Source organism: Acanthaster planci, linkage group LG04 (genome assembly GCF_054643075.1).
Source record: "Acanthaster planci isolate LZ-2023a linkage group LG04, COTS_SCS, whole genome shotgun sequence".
Taxonomy (NCBI): Eukaryota; Metazoa; Echinodermata; class Asteroidea; order Valvatida; family Acanthasteridae; genus Acanthaster; species Acanthaster planci.
This window is the reverse complement of record NC_141780.1, coordinates 19432295-19459363: the sequence shown is the minus strand read 5'-3', so window position 1 is coordinate 19459363 and position 27069 is coordinate 19432295. Positions and strand designations below refer to the sequence as shown.

Below are 27069 nucleotides of genomic sequence, written 5' to 3'. Positions count from 1 at the left end.
CCCATCGCCATTTTGAAAATTGATGCCTGCACTCCATTGCAAAATAAAGCGATTTGGAGGGAGATTACATCCTCCATGTTAACAAACCACCCAGTCCACGTGTCTCGAAATGCTCTAATAGCAGAGAACTTGAAAGCTTACAAATCATGATTCAGGCAATTTTCGACCTTTTTACTGGCACGCAACCCTCAATAGACTAGGAACCATGAAGGTGCATGCCGATATCTTGTGTTGTAACACTGAGGCATTTGAATCCCTTCAAAGTCCGTGTCCTCACACGAGTCCACCATAATCTTGCCACAGTTTTGCGGTGGAAAGTCCTGTCGTTAGACAAGCGCACATTCAAGATCGATTGCTGGCCAATGAGTTATGTTCTTTTACAGCGGGAGGATGATTTTGCCGCAGTCAAAACCAGTTTAGTTTGGAATTTGAACATACTTGTAGACAAGGAAAACATTTAAGTGGTATTAGTGAGCACCGGAATTGTCGGAACTGTAGGCTCTGATACAATGATGTAATTGCTACGAGAGCGACTGGAAAATTACGACTTCTGGAAAAGGTCCCATGTCTGTTCTGAAGACTTTGTTTCAGACAATTTGCAAATATTTTGGGTAAAGATGGCCCGTCTATTTCTTGGGGGGGAGGGTCCGTGGGTGCGTCAGATCTTGTATTGACTCGGAAGAAAATATCAGTGCTGACCTAGCTACATCGACGTATGCACATTCACCAATAAGGCGCTGTTTACAAGTTTCAAAAGAAACAAAGTTAGAAATATAATGTCTTCAGAGATTTGTTTTTTATTTACAGGCCTTCCACAGCAAGAATCAGCCATGTTAATAAATGAAACTCTAAATAATTTTTATGTATACAAATGATAAAACAAATTATATTATTACCTGAGATTAACTTAAAATTTCAGTACTGTGAGATGGTATACATAAAAATACGTCATCTAATGGAATCTCATCGCTGTGATCACTCTTATACTCCAGCAACGAATACATAGGAATATGCTACAAAACCAAAGCATCTTGACATGGAAGGCTCACACCAGAAAAGCCGGTCTGGTGTCAGGCATATGGAATTCCAACTTAACTGTCTGGATTATGGTTCGATGGGTTTGGTTTGGTTTGATCTTTTTTATGTTTGACATTTTTATAAGTTACTGACACACAAAGAATTGCATAATTCAAGGTTAAACAAGAACATTTCTTCTGTTTATTGTAGTTTGTAATATTTTTCAAAGCTTGTTTTCTCCAGTGACATTTGTCGATAATTTTCGGAAAAACAGAACAAGACATAACAGAACTGTTGTAGTAGAGAGGTTTATTATACACCAAAGTAAAAGTTATCTTTCCATTTATCCAGAGAACTCAATAGTTAGGTTTTAGTCCAAGTTTTGCAGAGCATGTCCAATCTCTAAACAGTTTTGCTTCCTCTGCAGAGGCTATGAAGACTATGCGGAAGTCCCTATAAGCCAAAGTCAGAAACACAGAGTATAACAGTGCCTTTTGTTACTGTTGTGGCATCCAGCTTTGTTAACACACCCTGCTTGTGTCCTAATAGGTTGACCCTCTACATGGCCTCTATGCCACACCCAACAAGATTCTGTGTAGTTTATACCGAACCTCCATAGTTGGCACCAACACTGAATTACTGGTGAGCACTGCTGACGAGCGATGCAAACAAGCTGTCCTCCCGAGCCAGGAGGTTCTCAGGCGTGTCGTACTCAGCTACAGTGCCCTCATTGAGTACCAGAATGCAGTCTGAATTCAGAATGGTTGTTACTCGGTGCTGCATATAAAACAAAAAAACCGAGACTCAGATTTGTGGCCTGCGTCCATCAGGAGGGTACCTTCAAATGCTCAAACCTCTGGGCTGGTTACCATGCAAGGGGGCACATTTTTCCAGGACAACATCTGAAAAGGTTCTGCCATACACAAGACGCTCCTGGAAAGTTGACAGGTGATGTTTCGGCATTTGCTCTATTAGGTTCTAGTGCTGCTAAATTCAAAACTCCCAATGAGAAAATTATGGGGATAGATTAACATTTCCCACCGCTGATGTTGGAAAAAAACTCGCTAGGTGAACAAGGTTGTTTTTAAACTCTGTGAAGTTACTAAACAGTTGAGAGAGATCCAACAAATATTAAGGTAATGGATCTGTTTTTTTCGGGGATTTGGTAAATCATTGTGTTTGAACTAAAACAAGAGAATTTTTGAGAAAAATGTGACATAAGAAACAATTTGAATAATGTTTGTATTTTGGGTGAGCTGAATTGCAATCTAAGTGCAGGGAGTTCAAGGGGAAATATCAGAACAAAAAGGTAAGGCATGTTGAGTAAACCTATTCAAATGCATCGTGTTCTGATTGAATGATTATTTCTTGTTTACAGTCCACTGAGCAATGCAACCAAATACTGCCACTAAATCTTCAGAAATAATTTTAGAGCAAAGCCTTCTGGCAAGATGACTGGTATCCCTAACAAGGAACAGCATGATATTTGACCCTGAAGGAAAATAGGAAAAGTTCCCAACAGACCCTCAAAGCTTAATGAATATCACAACACTACTTCAAACTGATGCTCTTGTAAAGTTTTGTGGTACTTACAGCTATAGAAAGTATCGTTTGATCCTTGAACTCCTCAGCCACGACTTTCTGAACAATGTTATCCTGCAAGGATAGGGAGGGGGAATCTTGATTGAAAATAGAGAAATTGACCTCAACAGGAAATAATGTCCCTTGGAGAAAAGCTGATGTCGTGTATAGGTTCAAAGTATGAGAGTGCCAGCCTGTCACTGAATAACCTACCGTTTCCATGTCGATGGATGCTGTCGCCTCATCCATGATGAGGATGCGTGACTTCCGCAGGACAGCCCGGGCCAGGCAAAACAACTGGCGTTGGCCCACACTGAAGTTCTCACCCCCTTCTGAGACCTGGGATTCTGGATTCAGAGCCACCAGAAAAGCTTTCTTGATACCAAGGCTTCCCTGACTTTTTTCATTCCAAACAATGACCTATACAGATTTTCTTAAAGACTCTGCAAGAGCTGACTTCTCTTATTGACTTTTTGGTCATTCTAAATGGTATCGCAAACATAATGGCCCTCATTTAGTGAATGTTGGAATTTAATTCTGTTGAAGTGAGGTCATTTACCACTTCCACATGTTTTGGACATCTTTTATGAATAATTAAGTTTCGGTTTCTCAGAAAAATTCCCATGTGCTTTTCTTTTTGTATGTTAATACTAACAGCACTTTACAACTCTGTTTCCTCAAATACTTTGTCACTGTCATGCCATTAAAGTAACAAATGAATACCTCATTCCATTGAGTTGGATATAGTCAACTCTTAATATCTATCAAGCATTGCCTCAGACCCAGGTAGGACTCACCTAATCCTTGGCCTATCTCAGACACCGTAGCCTTGAGCTGTGCTATCTCCAGGGCATTCCACAGCTCCTCCTCGCTGCACTGACCCAGTGGGTCCAAATTGAACCTGTATGGTGAACACCAACAGCGCTTAGAATCTACTGTGAAATTGCCCAGCTCAGCTTCAAACGTGTCAAACCCAAAATGTAATTTGTAGTGTCAGCCATAGTCATCTTGTGAGAATGGTAATCACGAAAAGGGTGATTACTAAACCTGAAAAATTATAGTACTTCCTTAGTGGTTTTCTACAAGCGCTAAAAAGCATCACATTGATAACAAACACTTTTTCAAACTCGGTAGAAATTCTTGCAGGGTCTGGTAGACGGGGAAGGGAAATAACCAATTTTGGGAGGTATAATTTTGAGAAAATTATTGAGAATTCTTTAAAAAAACACACGAAAAATAAAACAGATTCTACACAGTAACTTGTTTTTCAGGAAATAACTTTCCAAACTGTAAGAAAAGTCTGCAGGAATTCCAAGTCGAATGGGTGAAGGCAAAAATAAAGGCACTATAGCGTAACTTTTCAAGGCTTAGTTGGGCCTGTTCAACATGTCCTCCTCCTAACCTCCACCCACCTGATTGTGCCAGTGAAGAGGATGGGATCCTGAGGAATGATGGACAGTTTCTGTCGGAGATGATCCAGCGGCAAGGATGCAATGTCCACGCTGTCAATCACAATTTTGCCTTGACAGAAAAAGAAAAACTGAGGAGCAACTCACTTCACCAACACCGTGTCAACAACATTCTCCACAACTGTGGAAAATTACATTGGAAATTAAGTCTCTGAAACAGGTCAATCACCCATGCTACAACATAAAGCTTTATTATACCATTTGACTTTAAGTTAATTTGCAAAGTAGCAAGCAGGGTCCTTGCTAGTAAATTTGAAATGATGGCCAAAGTTTAAGTGCCAATTTCTGCAACAGTGATAAATTCATTTTTTTCAGGTCAACCGCTCGGAAAGTTAGCCAAAGTTTGTCAATTTTTGGATGACAACATCAATATATGGCATATCTTCATGTTCTGAGCATGACAAAGAAAAAATGCATTTTGTTCTGTAAAAGCCATCAGGGTTAGGGCTAAGTAACTTTTCAAAGGGGGGAGTAACCCAACTTACCTTTGAATGTATCTACGATTCTAAACAAGGCCAGAGTGAGAGAAGATTTTCCACTTCCTGTTCTGCCACATATACCAATCTGAACAACACATTTAAGTCATCATTTAATTCCACAAAGTCTTGAAAGATTTGACAGCAAAGTTGTATAAACTCAAAATCTAGGTTTCATTCTGAAAATCCTCATATTGAAGCGACACCACAAATATCACCGATCCAGAAATCATTAGGCCTAACACATGTTTGTAACTACCACTAGGCTACTTCTAGTTCTACGCTGGTACTTGGCAAAACTGATCCGACATATTGGGATATCATGCCAAGGACGATATACTAATGCCATCTAAAAACCTTACTCCTCAACAAACATCTTATAACTGACTTTTCAAGACAGTTGCTCAAACAGAAGTTCCACCTTTTGTCCTGCTTTAATGTCAAGTGATAAACTCTCCAGTACGGGGTCGAGGTTCTTGGCATAGCGCACTGATATGGTATCCATGGCAACTGCACCCTCTTCTGGCCAAGATGGATTGGGCAGCTCGCCTGAAAAAAGGCAAAGTTGATTACATGTCCACAATGGCAGACCTATTTGTAAAAACCGACTCCTCGATTTGCAACTTCCAACTGTTGTAAGCTTGAGTACATTCGCCTTGTTTGCCTGCTCAAGATTAATCTCGTTAATCATTTCACTGTGTTTTACGTTTCCGCTTTCTGACCTAAATTCCTCAATAATTTGTGCAAGCCTGAATTTTTTTTGTGGGGTTTGGTTTCTCAAAAACTTCAAATTTCTACGCTTTTAATTATCTCTTGATCTTTTCCTATCGTTTTGAGTTTGTCTGAGGGAATAAAAGTGTGATGGGGTGACTTTAAACTGCATGGTGTACGTTTAAAATCAGCTAGCTGGTTTGGGGATGATAATGGAACAAGTGGAAGGCAAGGTCCATTATCGCTGCCAAGTCCTTGGATAATTTCATATCAATGTCCCAAATTCCCTGGGACTTATGCCCCTGAACACAATCGTTGGAAAATGACTTGTGCATACTCAAAGCCAATAATCATACCAGGCACTGTGCTAACAGTGCCCCAAATGGAGGTCACTGCTTGACACCTACCCTTGTCCACGCATGAAATTGATTTCAGTCTGCCTGATTTGTGCAGGTTTACCTTCGTAATTCTCAGTAGGAACCTCGCAGTAGTGCTTGATGCGTTCCACAGCGTTCATCTGCATCTCTACCATGGCCGACGACCGGATGAACCAGTTTAAGTAAAAAGATGCCTGTGCCAATGAAGATGGACATTGTTTTCAAGGCTATCTCTCACCCCTTGCGAATTCAGTCCCTTAGCTGTCGACGTATTGTAGCCGATGGGGATGGGTGTCTGTAACCAACTTCACAAATTACTTAGTGTTTGTTCAGACAGAATGCAAAAGGTTTACTAAGGCTTTGGGAGGAAAACTTTGAAATGAAACACAAAGCTAGTCGGAATGCTAAACCACATTTCAAATTTATGTCCAAAGACTACTGAAAATAGCCTTTTTGGGAATGGAAGAATTGGCTATTTGAACACATTTACCGTTACATGTAATTTGTGCTTTAAAAAATGTTTCCTGCGTTTCATGGCAAGGTTTCTTTTTCAGGTCCTCAGGTCCCATTGTTTTACTTCCATAGGGTCCCAAGTTCATGCATTACCCTTAAATACCGTAGAATGATGTTTCTTGATTATCGAACTCTTGGCACCATTAGTCAGGTAAGGATCATTCACATTTTCTCTTCATTCAGACTCGTATCAGCTTGTGGAGTTTATTGAGCGCTGGTATCAATAAAATGTTCACTTACAGACAGTGCATACGACAGGGCCAGCCCAACGTAGCTTGGTGCTAACGTTGATGAGGTGACGGCAACGGTGAGGCTAGTCAAGCCAGCAAGCAGGACAATCAGGCTGCCGATGAAATCCTGCAAAGAAATCAGACAGGTTAATAGCCAACAGGTTCACCAGCCATGCACTGATTACAAAATGCCATTTTGACTGAGGTGACAGTAAAAGTGAAAAATACAAGAAGCAGCCCTGTTGCCAGCTTCAAGCATTGATTAAAGGGGGGTCACAGTATCAGCTGGGGAGGCTACATTGGAGGATGTCTTTTATTGATGGGGGGCCAGCTTCCTGCAGGGGGGACCCTTAGGCCCCTCCTTGGGGACTGGTCTAACAAGAAGGTGTCAGAGGTTCAGAACAGCTGCAAACAGTCAAGGTCAGATGTTCCACACTATTGAGGTGTCAGGGGTACTCAAGTCTTTTAAAAGAAATACTAGAACTGGGCTTACCAGTCTCACTCCCAGCCACCGGTTACAGGTGTTCAGGTTGAGAACTGCCAGGACGTTCCTATCAATTGCATCTAAGATATTCTTCTGGAATCGTTCCTCATCCCTGCAGGTACAAAGGAAATGCTGGTAAGAGCTCTCAAAATTAGGACTCAAGAGGCGATTGTAGATGACACCATTTGCACTGACAGCTGGGAAGACAAAGGGGACACTTGTCCCCCCCCCGAAAAAAATTAAAAGAAAAGAAAAAGGAGAAAGAAGAAAACTTCAGGGTAAAAAAATTCCAACTTGCTTGGAAATACTCTAGAATTGACCCCCTTTCTTGAAAAACTCCTGCCCTACCCACAAATAAAATCCTTGCAATGTCCACGGGTGACACACCGAGGACCTGGATGACTTGTAGTCATGCAAGTTTACAGCACTGCTCATGACGACAAGTCATGACAGCTAGATTCAGGGTTCCTACAGAAATCTGTTAACCAAATTCCAGGACCTTTCCAGGACTTTAACATATACAAACTCTGACATTTTAATGCCATGTTGCATAGAGAAGATATACTGTTTGGAACAGGAGGACTTCCATTAATTGCCATCGACAAAAGGATATAGCCTGTATCCTTATCCTTACTGGTGTCAAATGTTCATCTTCCTCTCCGTGACTTTTCTGTGACTTTTTTTTCCATCTTACAACAGGATTTAGGGTGTCCTAATCAGGACACCCTATTTTTTCCCATTAGTTTCCATGCCAGGAGTTTCCATGACCGTGGGAACCCCAAGAAAATTATGTTTATCCAGTCTGTTGACATCATTTAACACCTGGTCAAATGTAATTCAGGAGGTGCAAATGTGGTGCTTTATACTGTTACATTGCACGAAGCTATGTACTAACTTGTATGCTCGAATGGTCGACAGTCCACTCAAGGTTTCAGAAAAATAGGCATAGATCGGTGACTTGGTGATACTGTCAAGCCTCTGTAGCTCCCTGATGGAAAATAAAACCAGGAATCAAAGGATGAGCAACCGACTCATCTGTCATGTCTGTGCAAGTGCACACACTGAACGCATCAATCTTGTGCACAAATTCTATCCAATATCAACCATGGTACGTCAAACCTCCACACATCACATGACTTGAGGTACACTTTTAAACTAACTATCTCCTCTTAACATGCATTGTGATGATAAATATGAAAAGCATTAACGTTAGAACTGTGTTCGAAAGTTCGTATTAATTTGTTTGTTTCAAATGCATGTCGTGGTGGGCACATGCTAATCACAGACACAGCTTTAGATATATGCATGGAAGCCCACTTTTCAGATGACTATCACCTTTTCCCAGTTGACGCCCCCACCATCAATTCCTCAATCTCATAGATATTTGATACAGCTCTAGTGCACGCTCCTGTTGAAAATCAGCGGCAGCCAACATTTTTCAGCATTTGGGAATGAAAAGCAGCACATCGTCCATATGATGTGCATTTCTTTGCTGGCTCTCGCTCTGGGCTGTTAATTGGCTACATTTAAAGCACCTTGGGTCTCACTGCTCAATCACCTTGAGGTTCTCAGGTAATAGTGTTGCAGCAGCAGGTAGCAAACAGCGACGGGCAGAATTGCAAGAAGGAAAAACGGCGTGACGATGGTGTTGACGACGATGGCCGACAAGCATTTGAAAGTCACTTCAGCCATAAAGATGGCATTTTGTGGAAGCATCTGAAAAATTTAAAAGATTCAACAAAATATCTAATGTAATCAGGTTGACGTCAGCAAGGAGGCCTAGCTTGTGGAGAGTTTAAACAAAGTTCCAGCAAAATTAGAAACTGGGCATCTCAAAGAAATGTGAATGCCAAGAGTACTAGTCTAAAGGCTTAAAGGGACCATGAAATAGAAATATTTCACTAAGCTGTACTAAAAGCCTTCAATTTACCTGATTTCAAATTCTTGTTTTGCAATATTGACCCATTTTGGAGCTTTATTGGTTTTTATGCTATAATGCCATCCAAGGCGCCGAGCCTCAATGTTGCACTGATTTGTGCACAGAAAATTTCCAAATTTGTTTAAACCTTGCTATCGTAGATTTCATTTCCTTTGCAATTTAGTGTTGTGTAAGTATATAGCAATAAGCAAGCAAGCAACCATTTCACAGAAATGTTTTCAGATTTTGAGTTCACAATTTGAACATGAAAACATGCAAACTGAACCATGTCTTCCTGGATTTACATCAAAGGAAAAGCGCCCTCACTTGTCCAGAAATTCTTGGTCAATTTGGAATGTGTAAAGAGTGCACTTTTCAGTTCAGTTCAACTAAAAAAAAGTCAAACAGTCTTCATACATTTAGGAAGAGTACAGAGATATACAAAAAGTGATTCTAAGACAAATTCTAACTGTTTTTATAGTTTGGTTTATCCCCTTGACCCTTCTTAAATGACGAAAATAACAAAGACTCCAGAAAGAAATCAAGAAATCACTCGAGGGTCAAATCACTGCGAAAAGTGTTAGCATCAATCAATGTAATCAATGAAAACATAAGAAAGAAAAATCAGGCAGGAAAAATGTTTGCAGAATTTGTGCACTACAACTATATGGTTTGCGATAAACCAAAGTAAGGAACTCTTGCACAAAATGGAGTGACACCCAACAATATTTAAAGAGACTTAAATTGTTTGCTCAGCTTACATCATCAACAGTGTGGATATCACTTGAGAATCTGTTCAGGATGCGTCCAATTGGAGTGGTGTCATAGAAACGCATGGGGGCTCTGGACATGACGTTCAGCATCCTTCTGTGGAGCTGGCGTGCCGCCAAAAGCCCGGCAACAAAAAACATGACTGCAGACATGAAGGAAAGGGCAGCTGAGGACAGGGCAAGGCCTGTGTAGCCACCGATGTAATATGTCTGTGTGTCGCTAATCTCTTGCTGTTGAGTGAAGAAAAATTCACAAACTTTGCAGTTATGATTAGTAAGAGAGCATCACAACCCAATGTATTAAGTAGACAGTGGAAAGCCAGTGGGGTAGGCCAAAATTTAAATTGATGCACAAACTGACAGTACATCAGTCTTAATTGGTGGCCCGCAAGAGATGAACAGCCAAGGATCAGTGTAACTTGCAAATTATTTCAATCACTAATTCCACTAAAATCCACTAAGTAAATTACATGTAGATGTAAGTGCGCAGGGGATTATTTTGGCAGAATGAGCATAACATACCTGTTTGATAGTGTAGCATCTTTACCATGAGAGCCGTGCACTAAATAGTGTCAATACATTGTCCCTTTTGTAATTTTATCAATAAAGGTGTAGTTACAAGCATCGTTACAAGTCCATGTACTGCTTGAATGAGTCTTGTATGCTTGCTCACAGCTTTAAGACGGAGTGGTTAAGACATCTGAGCAGCCATGCAAGCAGTTACATGCAGTTGCTCTGCAGCTATCAAATGGCTGTTCCAATGCAAAGCCCCTACTTCCTTTTCTGCTTCAAAATGGCCATGTTTGTATGCATTGTATGATATATACATGTCAGTCTGCAAGGGCAGAAAAATGGTGCAAATGGTCAAGTGCATCCTCCAAGGAAAAAAAATGTTCAACAGTAAAGTTTCTGTTGCACAACTGTTTCAGGTTTCATTTGATTTAAATTTGGCATTCCCTTTTTAATCATGTTTAGTCTGCATTCTATCTCCTTAATATGTACGTACCACAATCCAGTAGAATTACTTGGCAAATGTCAGATTAGTAGAGTGTGAAAGCTGACCATTTTCATTTTAACTGAGTCAAGTTTGTGAGCGAACATTTTCAAACTTTCTGAAAGAGAGATGTGACAAAATATAATCAATAGATCCCTCAAGAAGCCACAGAACAAACACATTTACCAGGAAAGTTTTCAATTTTTTTCCTTCTTGAAATAATCTTATGATTCAAGGGGATATACTCTTGTTTCTCACGGGTCAAACTTCTGCTGTTATCGTGACCTCATGAGTATACTCGCAAAGAGTCGCATCGATGCGAGATGCTTAAATGCATCCCAAAGGATGAGATGATGACTTGTCTTACGTCTGTCGCATTCTCCAGATCCAGCCTGTCTCCAGCCTCTGACCATGCCGAAAGCCAGAAGTCAGTTCCAACAATCATGCCATTGTAGGCCACCATGATGGACAGAGCTAGGAAGGCCAGGGGGTACGACATGGCCCGCATATAGAAGAGAAACACTCGCCAAGAGATGGCGCCCTTCTCACGTTCCTCCTTGCTCATCAAGGTGCCCTCCTCTTCTGCATCTGTGAGCAGGGAAAAAGCCCCAAATGCCCCAAAAGCTTCCTTTATTTTGATTCTGCAGATGTATTCTACGACTTGTGAATGAAGTGCTGTGAGGCACAGATACTCGATAACTTTAACGTTTGAGTGATTCCCACTGTGTTTGTACACGCAAGACTCGAACGAGTCCATGGAGGATGAACAAGGGTTCATGAATCCTCAAATGGCCATGGACCACTGCTGGGCATTGTACGAAACACTGCATCATGACACAGTCTTGGGAGTATTAAAAAAAGCAATGATGTGATTCATTACATCCCACAAATCATGAATAATTAACCACTTTGGGTCAACATTTATGAAGTTCAAGTTTGGAAAAAGTTTTATGGTATCTTGTCAATCTAAAAAGTTGGTAAAAAGTCCCAAAATAATACTGTACCTGGGACAAGTACAACGTGGAATAATACTGTTGGCAGGTGGATAAGACTGATCTATTAATCTACAAGCTTTGGTTTTTTTTGGAAGAGTAACATATTCCAAGTTGAATGGAGTCCATTAATGTACCAATTCCTTGCTCTTCTTTCTTCAGTTCCTCTACAGCTTTCTGTAGCAGTTTCCTCTCTTCCTCTGGTTCAGAGATGTCCGACTCGGCCGTCATGATGCGGGAGATCTTCAGCTCAGGATCAGCCTTCCAGACTTCATCTGGGGTTCCCTGGAGAGCGATTCGACCATCTTTCATCACCAGTACCTATGTAGAAAGAGCAATATTTGGTCAAAAATGATGATGTATGAAATAATCGAGGGTTGGAAAAACATTCGACTGATCATAGCCCCTTCCCTAACCTCCACCACATTCTGCGAAATGATCTCAATTTTTTGAAGAATGGAACAAAATGTTCCATCAGCATCAATTTCTTTATTTTGTTCCTTAAAACTGAAACACAGTCTCGAAATACACCAGGTCACAGTCCCAACAACATTTCTTGTTTTTCAAATCAGACATTACACCATGACCCTCAGGCTGGGCAGATTTGCAGGAAACCCTACCAACCTTATGAGCATACTTGATGTACTGAACCTGATGAGTGACCAGTACCACAGTGCGATGGTTCTCCAACAGTAAGTCCAGTATCCCTTCTTCAAACAGCTGAGTGCCCACGTGGACATCAAGAGCCGACAAGGGATCATCCTGCGTAATTATACAAAGAAACATTGCTCTTTGCATGATATTGCCATTGTTATGCATAGCTAAGACTGCACTTGTCCGTCAAAGTCTCACAGCCATTATCTGGCAAAGCCATAAAGCCTCGAGGCAGCAAACATATTGCCTAGCAAATTTCCATGCTGAACAAAGCTCCAGTGTCAGTGGGTCAAAAGAAATATGCAGCTCAGGACATTTTGATCAGTAATGAACTTTTGTGAAGCAAGATAATTTTTCTTCAAGACTGTACAAAAAATCAAGCTGAGCTGTACAAGTAGACTCACTCAAATCAAATTCAAAGACAGCATGCAGAGTCCACAATAAATGTAAACCCTTCCTCTTGAGGTGCCGTCTTTGCTAGACAACGTTTCAAAACCTCTCAGCTTACCAATATGACAATGTCATGGTGGCTATAGATGGCCCTGGCTACGCTGACTCGTTGCTTCTGCCCTCCACTCAGGTTGATTCCCTTCTCTCCAATCTCTGTCTGATCCCCGCCGGGCAGGATGTTGATATCCGGCTGAAGGGAGCAGGCAGACACTACCGCCTGGTATCTAAAACACAAATAACAGGAGGAAAGATCATTAGAGCAAGGGTAGATGGCTTGGAACGTACTCAAGAAAAAGTGAGAAACACTTAAATGGGTGGTTGGTTTCTGAATGTTTTTCAGGTAAAACAGTTATGTTTTACCTGAAATCTCAGGTTATATCTCAGGAGTCCTGTAGTATACCCAGGTTTGGGGTGGGTGGAAGGAGTTGAAAATGGAATACTTTTCTAAAAACTATGGTTTAATTCTTTTCTTTCTCACAAGGAAATCACTCCCCAAAGAAAAGTGGTATTACAATTTTGAAATTATTAGTAGTTTTTATATCACCAGGGCAGCAAATTTGTAACAGTATTTGTTTAGTGTCAACTTTTTGAAATAAAGAATATAATGTTCATAAGAAACTGACTTTTCGGACTCCAGCTCTTGTCCAAAGAGGATGTTGTCTCTGAGGGAGGCATTCAGCAGCCAGGCACGCTGGGCAGAGTAGGCTACGCCTTTCTCCTTTCTAAACATAGAGGATAGCAAAAACAAACAGACAAATGATCTGAAAAACCGGAAACAACTTGTGACTGAATGGAGCAACCCCATACCTATTAACACAGTAATGCAAGGACCATGCACTCTACTTACAACCCACCTTCAATCATCAAACCATGCTTCGTTCAAGATTAAAACTTTGTTGGTGTGGTGGACCCATATTTCTGATCCTTATGATTCCTATGATGTTGGAAACTAAGATGTTGAGCATTTTTGGTGAAATAACAAAGATCTAAGAAACTGTTTGGAATGTCCGGAAAAATTATGTTAATTGAGTTTGACAACATTTCAGAACTTTCACTGAACAAATCTGCTTTATTTTATTAATAAGAGAACTCCCCAGAACAACATCTGATAAGGCTTAAAAGCTTACTTGTTAAACTGTACAGTCCCAGCAAGAGTGTGCATTTCACCAAGCAGTGCGGACAGCAACGACGACTTCCCTGCACCAACCTGGCCGACAATCATAGTCAGTTTGCCTAAATCAAAACACAAAAAGGCACTCTTGAAAACATTCAGGATAATGGTGACTGAAAACCTGTGTCTCATTTTTGTCTTGTGTATTTCGATTTCAAGAAGGTAAAATGCCCAGCAATGAGAATTATACTCATATCAGAGTGGGGGGGGGAGAAAATTTGTTACATAAAGTTGTGGACTTAAATGAGACGAACACATTGGATTGTGTATGTCTGTCCAGTTGTGTTTTTACCGCTAAGGGTATGGTTATGCAGAAATCCGTTGTTGTAGTCAAGACCACTGAGGACCTTCATAAGATCACGCAAGACCAACACAAGACCTCCAGTCTGAATTCAAGTCACAAGCCAATCAAATGAACTCCAACAAAAGCATTGTTATTGTTCACCCTGTTACATGTGACCAGTCTTGTGCATGGTCTGGTGTCTGGTCTGGTGTCTGGTCTTGTGTCTGGTCTGGTGTCTGGTCTGGTGTCTGGTCTTGTGATGGTTTCGAATACAACACTGCAGAAGTCAGTGCTGCTTGATCCCCTGGAAAGATGCCCCATAATTCCATACCTTTTGGAAACTCAACATTGATGTCCTTCAGTGTAGAGGTAGTCCCAGAATCCCAAGAAAATGTCCCATTTGTGACCTAAAACGGAACAAAGCACTCACAACTTGTCACGACTCAATTACTATCAGGTTTTTTATGAAACAAATGGAATGGAATGACAACTGCAGTAAATAACAGACCTTAATTTTGCACAATATTATATAGAGCAAAATGCCATTGGTGATCATGACCTTTAATCTCTATGAAAATAAACAATTTGAAAAAACAAAAATGAACTAGGATCCATTTCCCAACCACTTTGGACATATGGATAACATACCTTAATTGCTATATCCTCTGGCAATTGAGGAATTGACGTCAACAATTGACCATTTTGAGCACTACCGAGGTCTCTGGACTGCACAGCCTTTACCTCAACCTCCAACATCTGAAACAAGAATGACAAAATCTGAATTGAACTGTGACAACCCCAGAAACAAAATCCTGGTATCACCTGGCTGAAAACCCCCATTTACGAGGTTGAACCTCAGGTTTTCTGGTAAATGAGGAATCACAGCATGGTTAAATTAGTTCCTTCTCCCTAAACCAATCTCTTTCTAAACTCTCATTACTTTTGGTCGTCTCATGATGACCATGCCTTGGGATGCTGTTGCGATGCTATATACATTTTGTTGTTGTGGTCTGCAATTAATGTCAATTGTTTCCTTTGAAGCATGGAATAATTACCTGGTAAAGAGAGGAGTGACTCACCTCCTCAACATCAAAAGTTGGATTCACTACGCCGTGTATTCCTTCATTTGAGTCCATGTTTTCCATTTCAATCCCGGGGTCTGGTGTCATGATAGTCACACTTAGCTGGTCCCCATCTGCTTCTGGTGTGGCATTCAGAGGTGCATCTTCAATGGTCTCAATCTCGTCAGCTAAGAAGAAGCGCTTGATTCGCTTCACACTGACATGAGCACTTACCACCAAATTTGTTGTCCTTGGTATCACTGTTGAGATTAAATATGACAAGAATGGGGTATCCTATACCTTAAATCACAAGGTGTTTGCAGAGATCTTATTGGGAGGCATTTAATGGGGGAAAAATGACATTTTAAGACTGATTGTATTTGAATGGGCCAAGGGCCAAATTTGACATCGCAGGTAGTAAAGTTCACACTACTACGACATTTCTAACAAAAAAGTTGTCATAAAAGTTTTCTCTTAGCAATCTCAAATGCTAGGTTCTTTTTGGTCAATATCACATATAACAGTTGGGTTGGCGTAGTGGTTCTTTCCTTGCCTTCCACCTTTGTGGTTCGGGGTTCGATTCCCGGCTCGATTTACATGTGGATTGGGCTTTCAGTCCCTAATAGATTCCCTGGTTTTCCAGAATATTCCTCTGGGTTTTTCCGCCCACCTCTAAAACTGTAACTGCTTCTCATTGTCTCCTCTCTACAGGTTTTTTAAGGCTTGTGAGGTACGGTACCTAGTGCACTTTTGAGGAATCCTTGGTGTCATTACCAGAAATAATTAATAGTAGTGATAATAAGGATTACCGAAAATGGGTCACTTTGGAGACATTCCCATTGGAACATTGAAATAGGAGACATTGAAATGTCTCCCTAATGACCGGTGTCTCCCTAAGGTTGAAAAATTTGCCACAAAATGTCTCCCAAGTGACCTATTTGGAAATATTTTATAATAATAATAATATTTTATACGTCAAAGAAAGGGATCATTGTACACTGTATTTCTCTCGTTTTAGCAAGGTCACCTTGTTGCTAGCATGTGTCATGTACTGTCAGATTACTGGCGGCCAGGCTAACATGAAAATGTCAGATATGAAGGATTCATATCACTCACTTCGTATTGGCATTCGCATCTGATTTACAATGGACAGTGTGGTAAACGCTACGGCTGGGGTCAACTGTAAACCAGTGAAACTTGAATACAGGATGAAACCCTGCAAAACAGAGAAACAGGGTTTTTAACCAATTTCAGATGGCATACGTATTGGTTTGGCTGAAACTTTTAACTATCAAATAAGCATGATTGGTAATAGCTGCACTACACTCAACTTTTCTGCCAAAAAACCACAAAAACTGATTTCCAAGAGTCATTTAAACAGCATCTGCACAGTAAAGTATTTTTTACTGCAACCACATTTCTTTTTTAACACTCTGGGATGTACCCATGGAGTGACATTTCACAAGCTGTGCAAGGTGGCAACAAACTATATGCTGATTTCGTAGACATCTAAGGATATAATGGGTGAAAAATGAAACCTAATATCAGGATCTGATATGCCCATGAATGTACAGTTGGCCAAATCATGCCCTCTGTCACAAAGTGGTTAACATCTAGGGGTATACAAGTACCTGGGTGTGGGCTTGAGGGAAGGAATTGGGAGGTCATTTAATCTATAATTAAATTCGGAAATGATTCCCTTGAATTCAGCACTGAAAAGTGCACATACCAGAAGTGTGACAAGAGCTGGGGTTGTAAAACTCAGGAAATCTGAAAGAATGGATAAATTATTGGTCAATTCATCTTTCAGAGAAAAGCAAAGTTGTGGCAGAAATTCAGAGAAATGTAGTCAAACAAAAACAACATGCAGAAAGTCTTATGATCAAGGTATGTTTAGGAAGGTGTTTAGCAAACATACTGGAAAGTGAATACAGGACAGCTGCCTTGGTCAGCTGTTTGATCTCTCTTGCACGGACGAATGTGATGACCTCAGAGAAGATCTTCTCCCATCCATACAGCTTGATCAGCTTCATCCCTTGGAGCATCTCGTGCGTCTGCTTGAGGCGCTCGTCAGAAATTCTCTAGAAGAGGACAGATGGGTGAAACATGCTGTTTTCAAGAGGAAACAGATCCAGATGTGGTCAACGAGATTTCACTCTTTTTTGATACATGCTTTTTTAAATACAATATTTAGAGTGTCTGGGTCATGACATTCACTTTTGAATTGCAGAAATATAAAGCTCTCTGTAACTGTGTCTCACAAAATCCACTCTGAATGAAAACATACGTACCTGATATCAATTTGTTGGATTTTGAACAATTTTTCCCAAAAGTTCCTTGCTAGCTATACAAATTGAACTCAAAGGTACAAAGGTGACCTAAAGCTTAGAGCTACCAACCCATAATGCTGCGACTAGATAATAAAATCAAAATGCATCTAGCAACCCTAAAAAAGATGGGACAAATTTGTATGTTTGATTTTACGAGACCTCAGGTCAAGCTGATATAAGTTCTCTTCACAAAAGTCCTTAAATGTCAAAGACATAATCTATTTTTGGCCCTTACCAGTGCATTCTTTTTCACACTGGCCTGCATTTTGGCCAGTTTGTACTGAATGGGAGCCCCGATGACAAAACAACAGGATGCCACTAGCGCAGCTACTCCAAGGTTGAAATACAACATGACAAGCAAGACAGTGACCTGATGAAATGATGAACACAATTAAAGATTATTTGAGGTTGATGGTCAAATAGCAGATGGATACCTTGCGCAAGAAGGTGGCATTAAACTTCAGACTTGGCCGACTTGGTGATCCATTTTTTAAAACTACAGAACTTTAAAATATTTTTGAGAGGCATCCTCAGGTGGTCCACACTGCATCCATTGCCATGACAACAGCTCACCTGGATTGGTACGGAGTAAATGTGGTGCACATATTCATACATCATCTTGATATTCTGAACATCGACGGACATAAAGTTGGTAATCTGGCCTGTTGTCATTTCTCCACTGGTGAGTGTGTAGCTAGACAGACGGAGGGTTTTGTCATAAACAGCAACCTGGAAGGAAGAGCCAGGCATGGCACACATTAGGGAGCATTTCATAATTGTTGAAGGCGGTATTTACTGCGGTACCGTTGTTTTTTTAGCGGCACCGCACTAGTTACCCGAAAGGGCTTAATGCTGGTACTGCAAAAATACAGCGGCACCGCAGTAAATACCGCCTTCTGTAATTATGAAACGTTCCCTTAGCTGAAATGTGGACTTCTTAATATCTTTGGTAAATGTTACCAAAATTCTACGGAGAAAAAGGCAATCAACGGTAGATCTGGCTGGGGGGAATATAACCCTCCCTAAAGGCCACCATTTTTTGTTAATTATGATTGCAAGGTGACATTTTTGGTCTATTTTCTTTTCTTTTTTTTCGGAAAGTGTGTTTATATATCAAGAACTGATGGAAAACGGGAATGAGCCTTGTATTGGAAGGAACTTCCAAAATTGAGGTGAATCTGAGCAAAGTGGACCATATTTTTGTGATTATACCTTTAAGTCTTGAAAACTATTAAATAACCACTTGAGAATAAATGAAAAAAAGGGGGAAAAATGTATAAATTAATCCCCTTCTGATGTCAATGTGGCCCGTTCTCCAGATTGTTTTACTGTATTCTTTGGAATGCCACTTAAGGGGGCATAACTCACTACATCCACCGGTTGAAGAGGCACGTAGCATGAATATACCACTTGTTCACGAGTGTTTGGCTTGATCCACAGTAACTTGTCTTTTAATTCTGAATGTCAAATCATCACACTGTATACAGCTATGAGTTAAGTTTGAGAATGACCCCCGACCTGCAGACCAGCAAGGAGATGGATGCTTGAGACGATTGTCACATGGTAGTAGTTCTGCAGGATGATGAAGCGACAAGCGCCCGTCAGAAAAATGATGGCAATGAGCACAAAGCCATTGCGGAAAAACTCACTGACTGTCACATAGTCTGGGAACTGCAATGCAAAAACAATTCAGTAACATCACAACGATTTGAAGAAAATACTCATCATCTAGAGGTTTGCTTGACCAAATGTTACTTAGGGAGATCAACTGTTTTTCCTGTTCACTGTCAAGTACAATAGTGCTCTTCATGTTTCGTTTTTCAACCCTGTTTATGTTTTTACTCTAACGAGGAGTAGAAAGTTCATTTTGAACAAAATACCTCTGTGTCACTCTCTTCTCTTCCATAGTATACTGCCGTGGCATACGTGATGATTCCATTGATGGTGAGGGGTGGCACAAAGTTGAGAGAGTCAGCCATTAGCTTCATCACAACAGCTAGGGCCTGCCACTTGATGTGGGCCTTTGCCATAATACGGTAGAGGGAAAACTTGTTGATGTCTCCTAGCCTGGCGACTCTGTCCTACAAAATCAGGTAAAAAAGACCAATTCACATATTCCATTAAATGCTGCAAGCTCTCTAAACCTGAGGTAGGTAGTTAGTTTGGCAAGTTGTAAATGCTGTGTTTGTTGAATTTAATGGGCCCCTGTACTTTTTTAACACGACCCTTGAAGATTCACTTGACTTAATTTTCTATAACTGGTTTTTTTTTATTTAAAAGATATTTTGGTGCCGTTTCATTGTTCAGGCTAATGCAAAATTAGCATGTGGTGCATTAAAGACCAAACACTTTGTCTGTGAGAACAAAATCAAGCATTTGAACATTGTGAACTCTTCAGCAATCATGCCAAGTGACAACTTTTGCAGCAGAAAACCTATGAAAAATAAATTTAATGAACTGTTTTCTACTCTGAGTAAAGCCAGATATGAAGAGCAATTAATTGTCAGGCATGCCTACTTGATCTTGAGTCATGCTGAGGAAAGAATATAAATGCAAAACCTTGGCACCTGATAAATTTTCCTTGGTAGATTTCCACATTTGAACCAGTTATTTTGTATGTCAGTCTGCATGCCTCTACTTTGACTCTAAATATCAAAATAATTATTGGTGTCTTCTTATCAAAGTTCAAGTAGGCTATTCTTATTAATATTATTTATATAGCGAACAAACAATTATACAAGCACTCTGATAAGCAAATATACAATTTTTAACCTTTTCTTGCTGTAGACATCTTTCAAAGATGTTTTTGTTCCAGCGGGAGGAACTCATTTTGGGCAAATCTCCTAAGTCACTGATTTCCAGAGGGCGTTGGTAGCCTAACTGCATCAGCCATCCCAGCCACTTGAAAACTAACAGAGAAGGCAAGCTGACAAATCTGTGATCGAAATTTTTGTCAGAAAAAAATTCTGTTGAAATTCCAAATTGTCCTAAAATACATAATAGCCTATTGTAAAATAAAGCTTTTTTGTAAAATAATCCCTTGAAGTAAATGAATAAAAAATTAGGCCTTTGTACTTTCAATGAACTTCATTCAAAGTGAAAGTGAAGAAGTTAAATTTCTTCAGTAAAAATTTATTGTTTTCAGTATGTCTGCACTTGTCTTGGGGCCTGCTTGTGGCTTCACACAGATCTGTGGGATCTTTATCAAAGCTGGTTTGTTACTCTATTAAGGCTGTTCTCATGTTCTGCTATAAGTGAACGTCTGCCCCCCCCCATCCCGGCGGCCCCTCAGGTGCCCCCCCCCTGAAAAAAATGGAGGAATGGACATTGAACAAGGCTAACAAAAACATGAAAGCTGGTCCCCCCCCCCAAGATGCTGGTGCCCCCTTGTGCACCCTTTCCCACCAGTAAAATCCTAGCTACGCCACTGGCTGTTAGTGAACTAACATCGGGTCACTTTGTGATAGATCTGCTTGAAACAACTTGCCCCCAAAAGAGAATTCATGTTTGTTTGAAATCCTTGAGTAGGCACAGGGGTGCAATTATTTTTAGAAAAGACAGAATAATTTCGGTTGGAAGTTGAAAATTCTGAAGGGGCATTATTTCATCATGTACCCTCCACATTAATCAAACCACAACATATTGGCAAAGCTAAAATTGGTTTACACCATGCATTGAAAATGCCAAGTCATGACAAGTATATACTGATACGCTTTTCTGCTGAGGTTTCACAATTTCTTTTTTGTTTTGTTCTTCATTTGTAAACCAAACCTTTGGACACAGACAAGTTTCACTGATAAGCTCCACAGAGCAGACAATAAACAGAAACATCTGGCCTCTACAAGGTTACTTCTTGATAAACATCATAAAAAAGCAAGTCCAATAATCAAACTGTGTAAGGCCAATAGACTCAGCATTTTTAACCTCCACACAACCACAGCACATTACAACACTACATGTGTATCTTACAGACTAAGCAAATTGAGCCAAAGGTGAAAATTCAAACCAAAATATACACCAAATGGTCCACTTTAAAGGTTTAATTTTTGTTCCCTTACTTAGTGATACTGTCTTACATTTTTGCAGCTACAATGCCCTTTCTGTGAATCTGCATGACATATGGGGCTCCTTATAGTCAAAATGAACACTGTCTGAATATTTCTGTGAACTGTTTCCTTGGAAAAGCAAATTAACCGGTTATGGAATAATGTACACGAACGAACCAGAGGGGACTCTTTGAGGTTATTTTTGTAATTTTCAAACCAGCACTGATGCTGACCAGGGCAGTGATCAAACTACAGAAAAAAAATGAAACAGAAAACCTTCAAACATTCTCCACAAGACCATTTGATTGTGCATCAAGTAAAAAAGAAATAAGAAAGGGGTGTAAGTGAATCTGGAAAAGATGAGGATTTTTTTTTGAGGCTTTGTGGTAACTTTTCTGAGATATTAAAGTTTAAACTTGGTTTGCATTAAGAAGATGGTTTGATTATCATAATTTTTTACTTAAGTCAAACATACCTCATGTAATATTTCATAGAGGAATTCTGTAAATCCTCGGGCAGTTTATCACTCATCTGACTGATGTGGCCACAGATCTACAATATGATATAAAACTTGCGAATGGGTAATTCCAGAAATTAGGGGTCCCGGACACATATGACATATGATTTTGTAAGTTCAGAACACATTTTTTTATTTCCAAGAGTGATGAATTAATTCAAATTACCTACCAAACAAATAGTAATAGTTTGAAATCATTTCCGGTGATATTTCCATGTCAAATAGCAAAGATCAGATGTAACAGGGACACAAAAATGTCACACTTTGGACCCCTAATTTCTGGAATTACCCGAATTTCAAGGATATGATGAAGAATATCTGACCTTATAAGTTTTTTCAACACACAAATTATATTGACTTGTTGCCCCTTTGAAGTTTCCAATAAGGATAGATTTTAAAGTATTTTGAAGGTTTGGAAATCTTAGAAACTAGACATTCTCACCTTGGCAAGTAAAGTTAAGACCTCCACTAGTACAAAAATGGAATAAAATATGATGGTAAGAATCACTGCATCGAAGCGTACGATTCTGACATCAAATCGGGAGGCATCTGATATCCAAGTCACCAATCTGACTATTTCCCCAGTCAATGCAAGCAGCCAATAAGGTAGCATCAGCCAAGCCATTCCTGGCCTCAGCCACGCCTCCATGTGATGGAAGTACACGCCCATCATTAACCCACCAATGCCAGTGCAGACAGCTGGCAAGTACAGGTGGGGACGGGTTTGGGGGCTGGGGGACTTCAAGTCTGACAGGACACCTTCCAAGATGAAGAAGATGCTGGCCAGGATGAGACAGAAGAGCAGGAACCAGCGCAGGTGGTGGAAGGTGGAGTGGAGGGTGTAAGGGGTCTTGGCCCGTCTCAGTCTAGGGCAGCATCCAAACAGCAGTAGAAGGAGAGATGCCAGGAGGATGAAGCCAAGATGTGGGACACAACTCAGGTAGTCTGCCAGGCAAACAGTATCCCAAACTGTCGTGCCATTTAATGAGGCACGCATGCAAGGGACTGAAGGCATGATGGCCGTTGGCCTGTTGAGCTTCAAGCAGATGAAAACTCCAATGATTCTAAAGCTGTCTACAGTTGGAATTTAGGAGAGAAATAAAAATTCTGAGAGAAGGGAAAAGTAAGACAGTTCTAGTGAAAAACAAATAGAAAATGTAGGCCATAGGCTTGAAACATTTAGATGAGTTTTTGCTTTTCTCTTATGGCTAGCCATTATGAATATAAGTGTTATTTCAATTCAAGTAATAGCCAAGACCCGGGATGACCATCAAATGTCCATCTATATTACAGTTTAGTAGTGTTGTATAAAAAGGAACAATGTTGCCAACAGGTACTAACTTTTGAGAAATGAACTTTTATTCTAAACTATTTTACAGCTTGTACAAGAGAGAGTGTGAGTACTGCGCGTAGAGATGTTGCTTGGAGAGTGGTTGTAATGAGACTGGCTAAAAATGACCAAGTGGTGAAAATAGGGTTGGGAACATTGGCCGGAAGAACAAGGGTAAATCTAACTAAAATCTAATTATAAAGTAATAACTCCTAGACCAGAAGTCTGCCAGAGGAATGTGGTAAGAAGGCCAAAGCAATAAAAGTGGGTCCTTGTGTAGGAGTGCTCTTAAATCAATTAGGAGGCTTGACATTACAGGGTCAAAAGTTAAAGGCTCCTAATCTACTGCTGGGAAAAATGTCATGGAGTCTACTGTAGATGCAAGTGTTCTTATTTTTACAAGGGGGAAAAACGCTACAACAGAACCATGTACTCAAAACAGAAATTAACTTCAATGATGTAATTCTTTGCACCAAGAACACATTCCTACAAACTGGCACAGTTCAGTTTTGTTGTTCTGTCCTAAAAAACCTATTATTGATATTACTAACTAATGATTTCAAAGTTGAACAATGCATTTCAACAAAAGTATATATATAGGGAAACTGAACCAATCGTTTGTGCATGTCGCAATTATGAACTACAACATCCCCCTCTAGATTTTAAAACTTTCCTTTCAGTTTCCACATCTCTCCTCTCATAACGTAAGGGAATCTCTTTTGCTTCAATAACTTCCAAAAGGAAAAGAATTTCACAATTTTTCTCGATTTCCTCCTGGGATCGAGGTTTTGTACTGTTCTTTGTGATTTAAAGCCATTGCCCTCCAACTTCACCGTAACTTATCCCTTTATCAAAAATTCGACTAGCTGAATGTGCAATAGTAAGAAAAAAAGGAATTTTAGTCCAGGCTAAAAGAGTAAGTTTGGAGTGATATATATCCACACACTAATGAAATAAACAAGTGGAGCTGTCCCGAAAGTAAGGATAATTGTGCCGATGATCAGAGCCGCTCAAACTACATGTAATTAATTAAGAGGGTTTATCGCGCGTTATACTCTCCGAAGCGGACCGTGCGACGAACCATAAGGAGGCCCCCCGGGTCCGATGGACGAACCCATCCTCATTTCTTTTCTGGGGGTGGTACACACAAGGCAAAAGGCTCACCATGAGGCACAAAGCTTTTCCTACGTTCATGTCAAAGTGAAACTGTGTATAACTTCACACGTTTTTTTCTCTTTTTTTTTCAAAGCTGGAGCTGACGCAAATGTACTTACCATGGCAGTAATTCGTGTTGAACTGACAGATACCTGTTCAGGCTGTATTAATGCTACTTAAGTGCAAAGTACACCTGTAAATGCAACCTTTTGTTTATACAGCAGGCTAGTGAATATGCAAACGTGCGAGCGCGCTGTGCACATCGTACTGTCCGATTCGTTAGCGCATAGCGTGACGTGCGGCATCAAAACTTAAACCACGCCCACTCCTACCAGAGCGGGCACTCCCGCGATCATCCCATGGCTCAACTTCCGGAACCCTTGTGCGGTCTGCCTATGGGGATTTTACATTGGGCCGTCCTATCACTTCCGATAATTTTTGGAAGAATGTCACACGCTAATGAAATAAACCTGGAAATGGGTAAAAAACGTATTTCAGTGACGACCTTTCACGTCCGACGATATCGTACCTAGGTCTCCTTGTTTATGCATGTTTGTTTTCACTCCCCGTGCTTCCGTGAAAACGAGATTGTACAACGTTGTAAAGATTCACCTACCTGCAGTCGATGGGTTCCAGATTCCGTTGAGCTGACATTACGCAGTTGCTTTCAGCAAATGTGTTAGATAAAATATAAGATTTTTTCGTAAAAGTAGAGCATTGCTTTAAGTTTATTACCTTATATATTATAAAAGTGTGTCAAATATTTTGATCTGTTTTTACTTCGGCTTTTACCGACAGACTACCATAAAAGTTCAAAGTGTAAACCACCTGCGTACGAGATTGCCGAATTAGACTATTCTTTATGCATTTTAGATTTTCGGAAGCGATGGGCCAACTTTTGGAAGGATATTTCTCCTTTTAGTCAGGTGATTTTTCAGTTTCTATAAATTTATAGACCAAAATTTATATTTTTAATTTGTATTTTCCAAAACCCCTTTTCCGATGTGGATTTTTTAAGAAGTAACTGAACAAAAATATTACAAATTCTAAAATCTTTGCGCGTTATTTTTCCTATGAAGGGGTCCGGAAGCGCGCAATCAGGGGTCAACTTTCAGGCTCTATTATGCGTGGTCGAAACCAGTGGCGTACGTAGCTAGGATTTTACTAGTGGGGGAACAAATGGGGCACCAGTATCTTATGGGGGGGCACCAGCTTTCAGTGGGTTTTTTTGGGGGGGAGCAATATCCATTCATCCGGTTTTTTTCAGTGGGGTGGCCTTTAGGGTACCGGGAATGGGGGAAGGGGGTTGTGCCTCCACCCCCCCCCCCTCTGTGGCTACGCCTCTGGTCGAAACCACGGTGGAAACTATCAAGTCACTTTTCTCACCTCTGTGCGGAGACAGGGACATACATCTTCAGTGGAATAAATGCGCTTGTAAAATACTTGGTGTCTGGATATCAAAAGGGAGAAGAATTTTCTTCATCATGCCTCTTGTACACATCAGCAGTTATACCGTTTGAAGCTGCAGGGCCGCTGAACATTGGTTTCATATAAAAAGAGTTGAATCTTCACTCACTACACTGAAACTACACTTGTGTCAGAATATAATAAAAGTTATCGTTTCTAAAAGCCCTATTCTACTCTGGTATGGTATAAATGTTTATTAGAACCTTATTTTCTGGCAGATGGCTAGGAATTTTTTCAAACATATTTTTACCACTGTTTGTACACTCAATTAACGCTATAAAGTTGGTTTGTAAATTGTTACCTAACTTTATTTTGCTTTTAATGAACTTTTGTGCAACCTCACCAACTTTGCCGGAACATAAAAGAGAATTAATGCTTGGGCAATGCGTCCGGAAGCCTGTGCCCCGAGTTCGCTCGTCACCCAGGGCCAATCTCATTAAGGGTGCACTGAACTAATTAAAGCTCCATTGAAAACAGTGTAAAATCAACAAAGTTCGGAACCCCATTGCGAGCAACCGAAGTTCAGTTCAGTTCAGCTCAGCTCAGTTCACTTCATTTTCCACATAATATTACTCTACAGAAACAGTCACTTCAAAAAGTGTTTATGTATGGACGGGGACCTCCATGAAGCAGTGCTTCTCTAGTGGGGGTCCCCAGTTATGAATAAACAAAGTTCCACGAAGACAACAACACATGTACACTAACATTTTACAAATAACACAAATAATATTAAATACAGCACATGCACATGAACATGTAGCCTTTGCCTGCTACAACCCCGTGAGAAAGAAATTAATCATTACTTAGACAGTTAATTGAGTAATTTGCTTTTATATTTGTGTTTGAATGCTGAGAGACTAGATGCACATTTCAAGGAAAAATCCATGAAACTCCATAACGTGGGACCTACACGTTTCACAGTAGATGTAGTGAGCTTAGTACGTGCGAACGAGCGATGAAATTCCTCACTTTGCCTTGTAAAGTGGTGATGAAAATCTTCATTTCTTAAAAACAATGAGCAAATTGATTGCGGTATCTGAAAGTTATTGAGTTGTTACACGAGAGAACCCATC

At 40.3% G+C, this 27069-nt stretch overlaps 1 protein-coding gene across 2 annotated transcripts; it reads right to left on the bottom strand.

The window, feature by feature from the left end:
- Positions 1-774: 774 nt before the first annotated feature.
- Positions 775-24710, bottom strand: LOC110986470 (ATP-binding cassette sub-family C member 9-like). Of its 2 annotated transcripts, XM_087136370.1 has the most exons (34): positions 24649-24710; positions 22487-23118; positions 22003-22079; positions 20254-20416; positions 19362-19562; positions 19000-19152; positions 18055-18210; positions 17717-17851; positions 17070-17232; positions 16881-16921; positions 16268-16367; positions 15170-15411; positions 14739-14846; positions 14422-14497; positions 13764-13869; positions 13260-13358; positions 12695-12860; positions 12157-12294; positions 11670-11853; positions 10908-11128; positions 10293-10381; positions 9538-9652; positions 8417-8574; positions 7754-7846; positions 6868-6970; positions 6385-6501; positions 5714-5825; positions 4965-5092; positions 4553-4631; positions 4011-4119; positions 3396-3499; positions 2812-2945; positions 2611-2673; positions 775-1794 (listed from the first exon to the last, which is right to left on the bottom strand). In XM_087136370.1, the coding sequence occupies exons 2-34, from the start codon at positions 23057-23059 to the stop codon at positions 1654-1656; spliced, it is 4647 nt and encodes a 1548-aa protein (XP_086992496.1). In that variant the 5' UTR covers positions 23060-23118; positions 24649-24710; the 3' UTR covers positions 775-1653. The 2 variants fall into 2 exon arrangements, with proteins under 2 accessions (XP_086992496.1, XP_022104044.2); XM_022248352.2 differs by lacking the exon at positions 10293-10381 and having other exon boundaries at positions 9538-9777.
- Positions 24711-27069: the final 2359 nt, after the last annotated feature.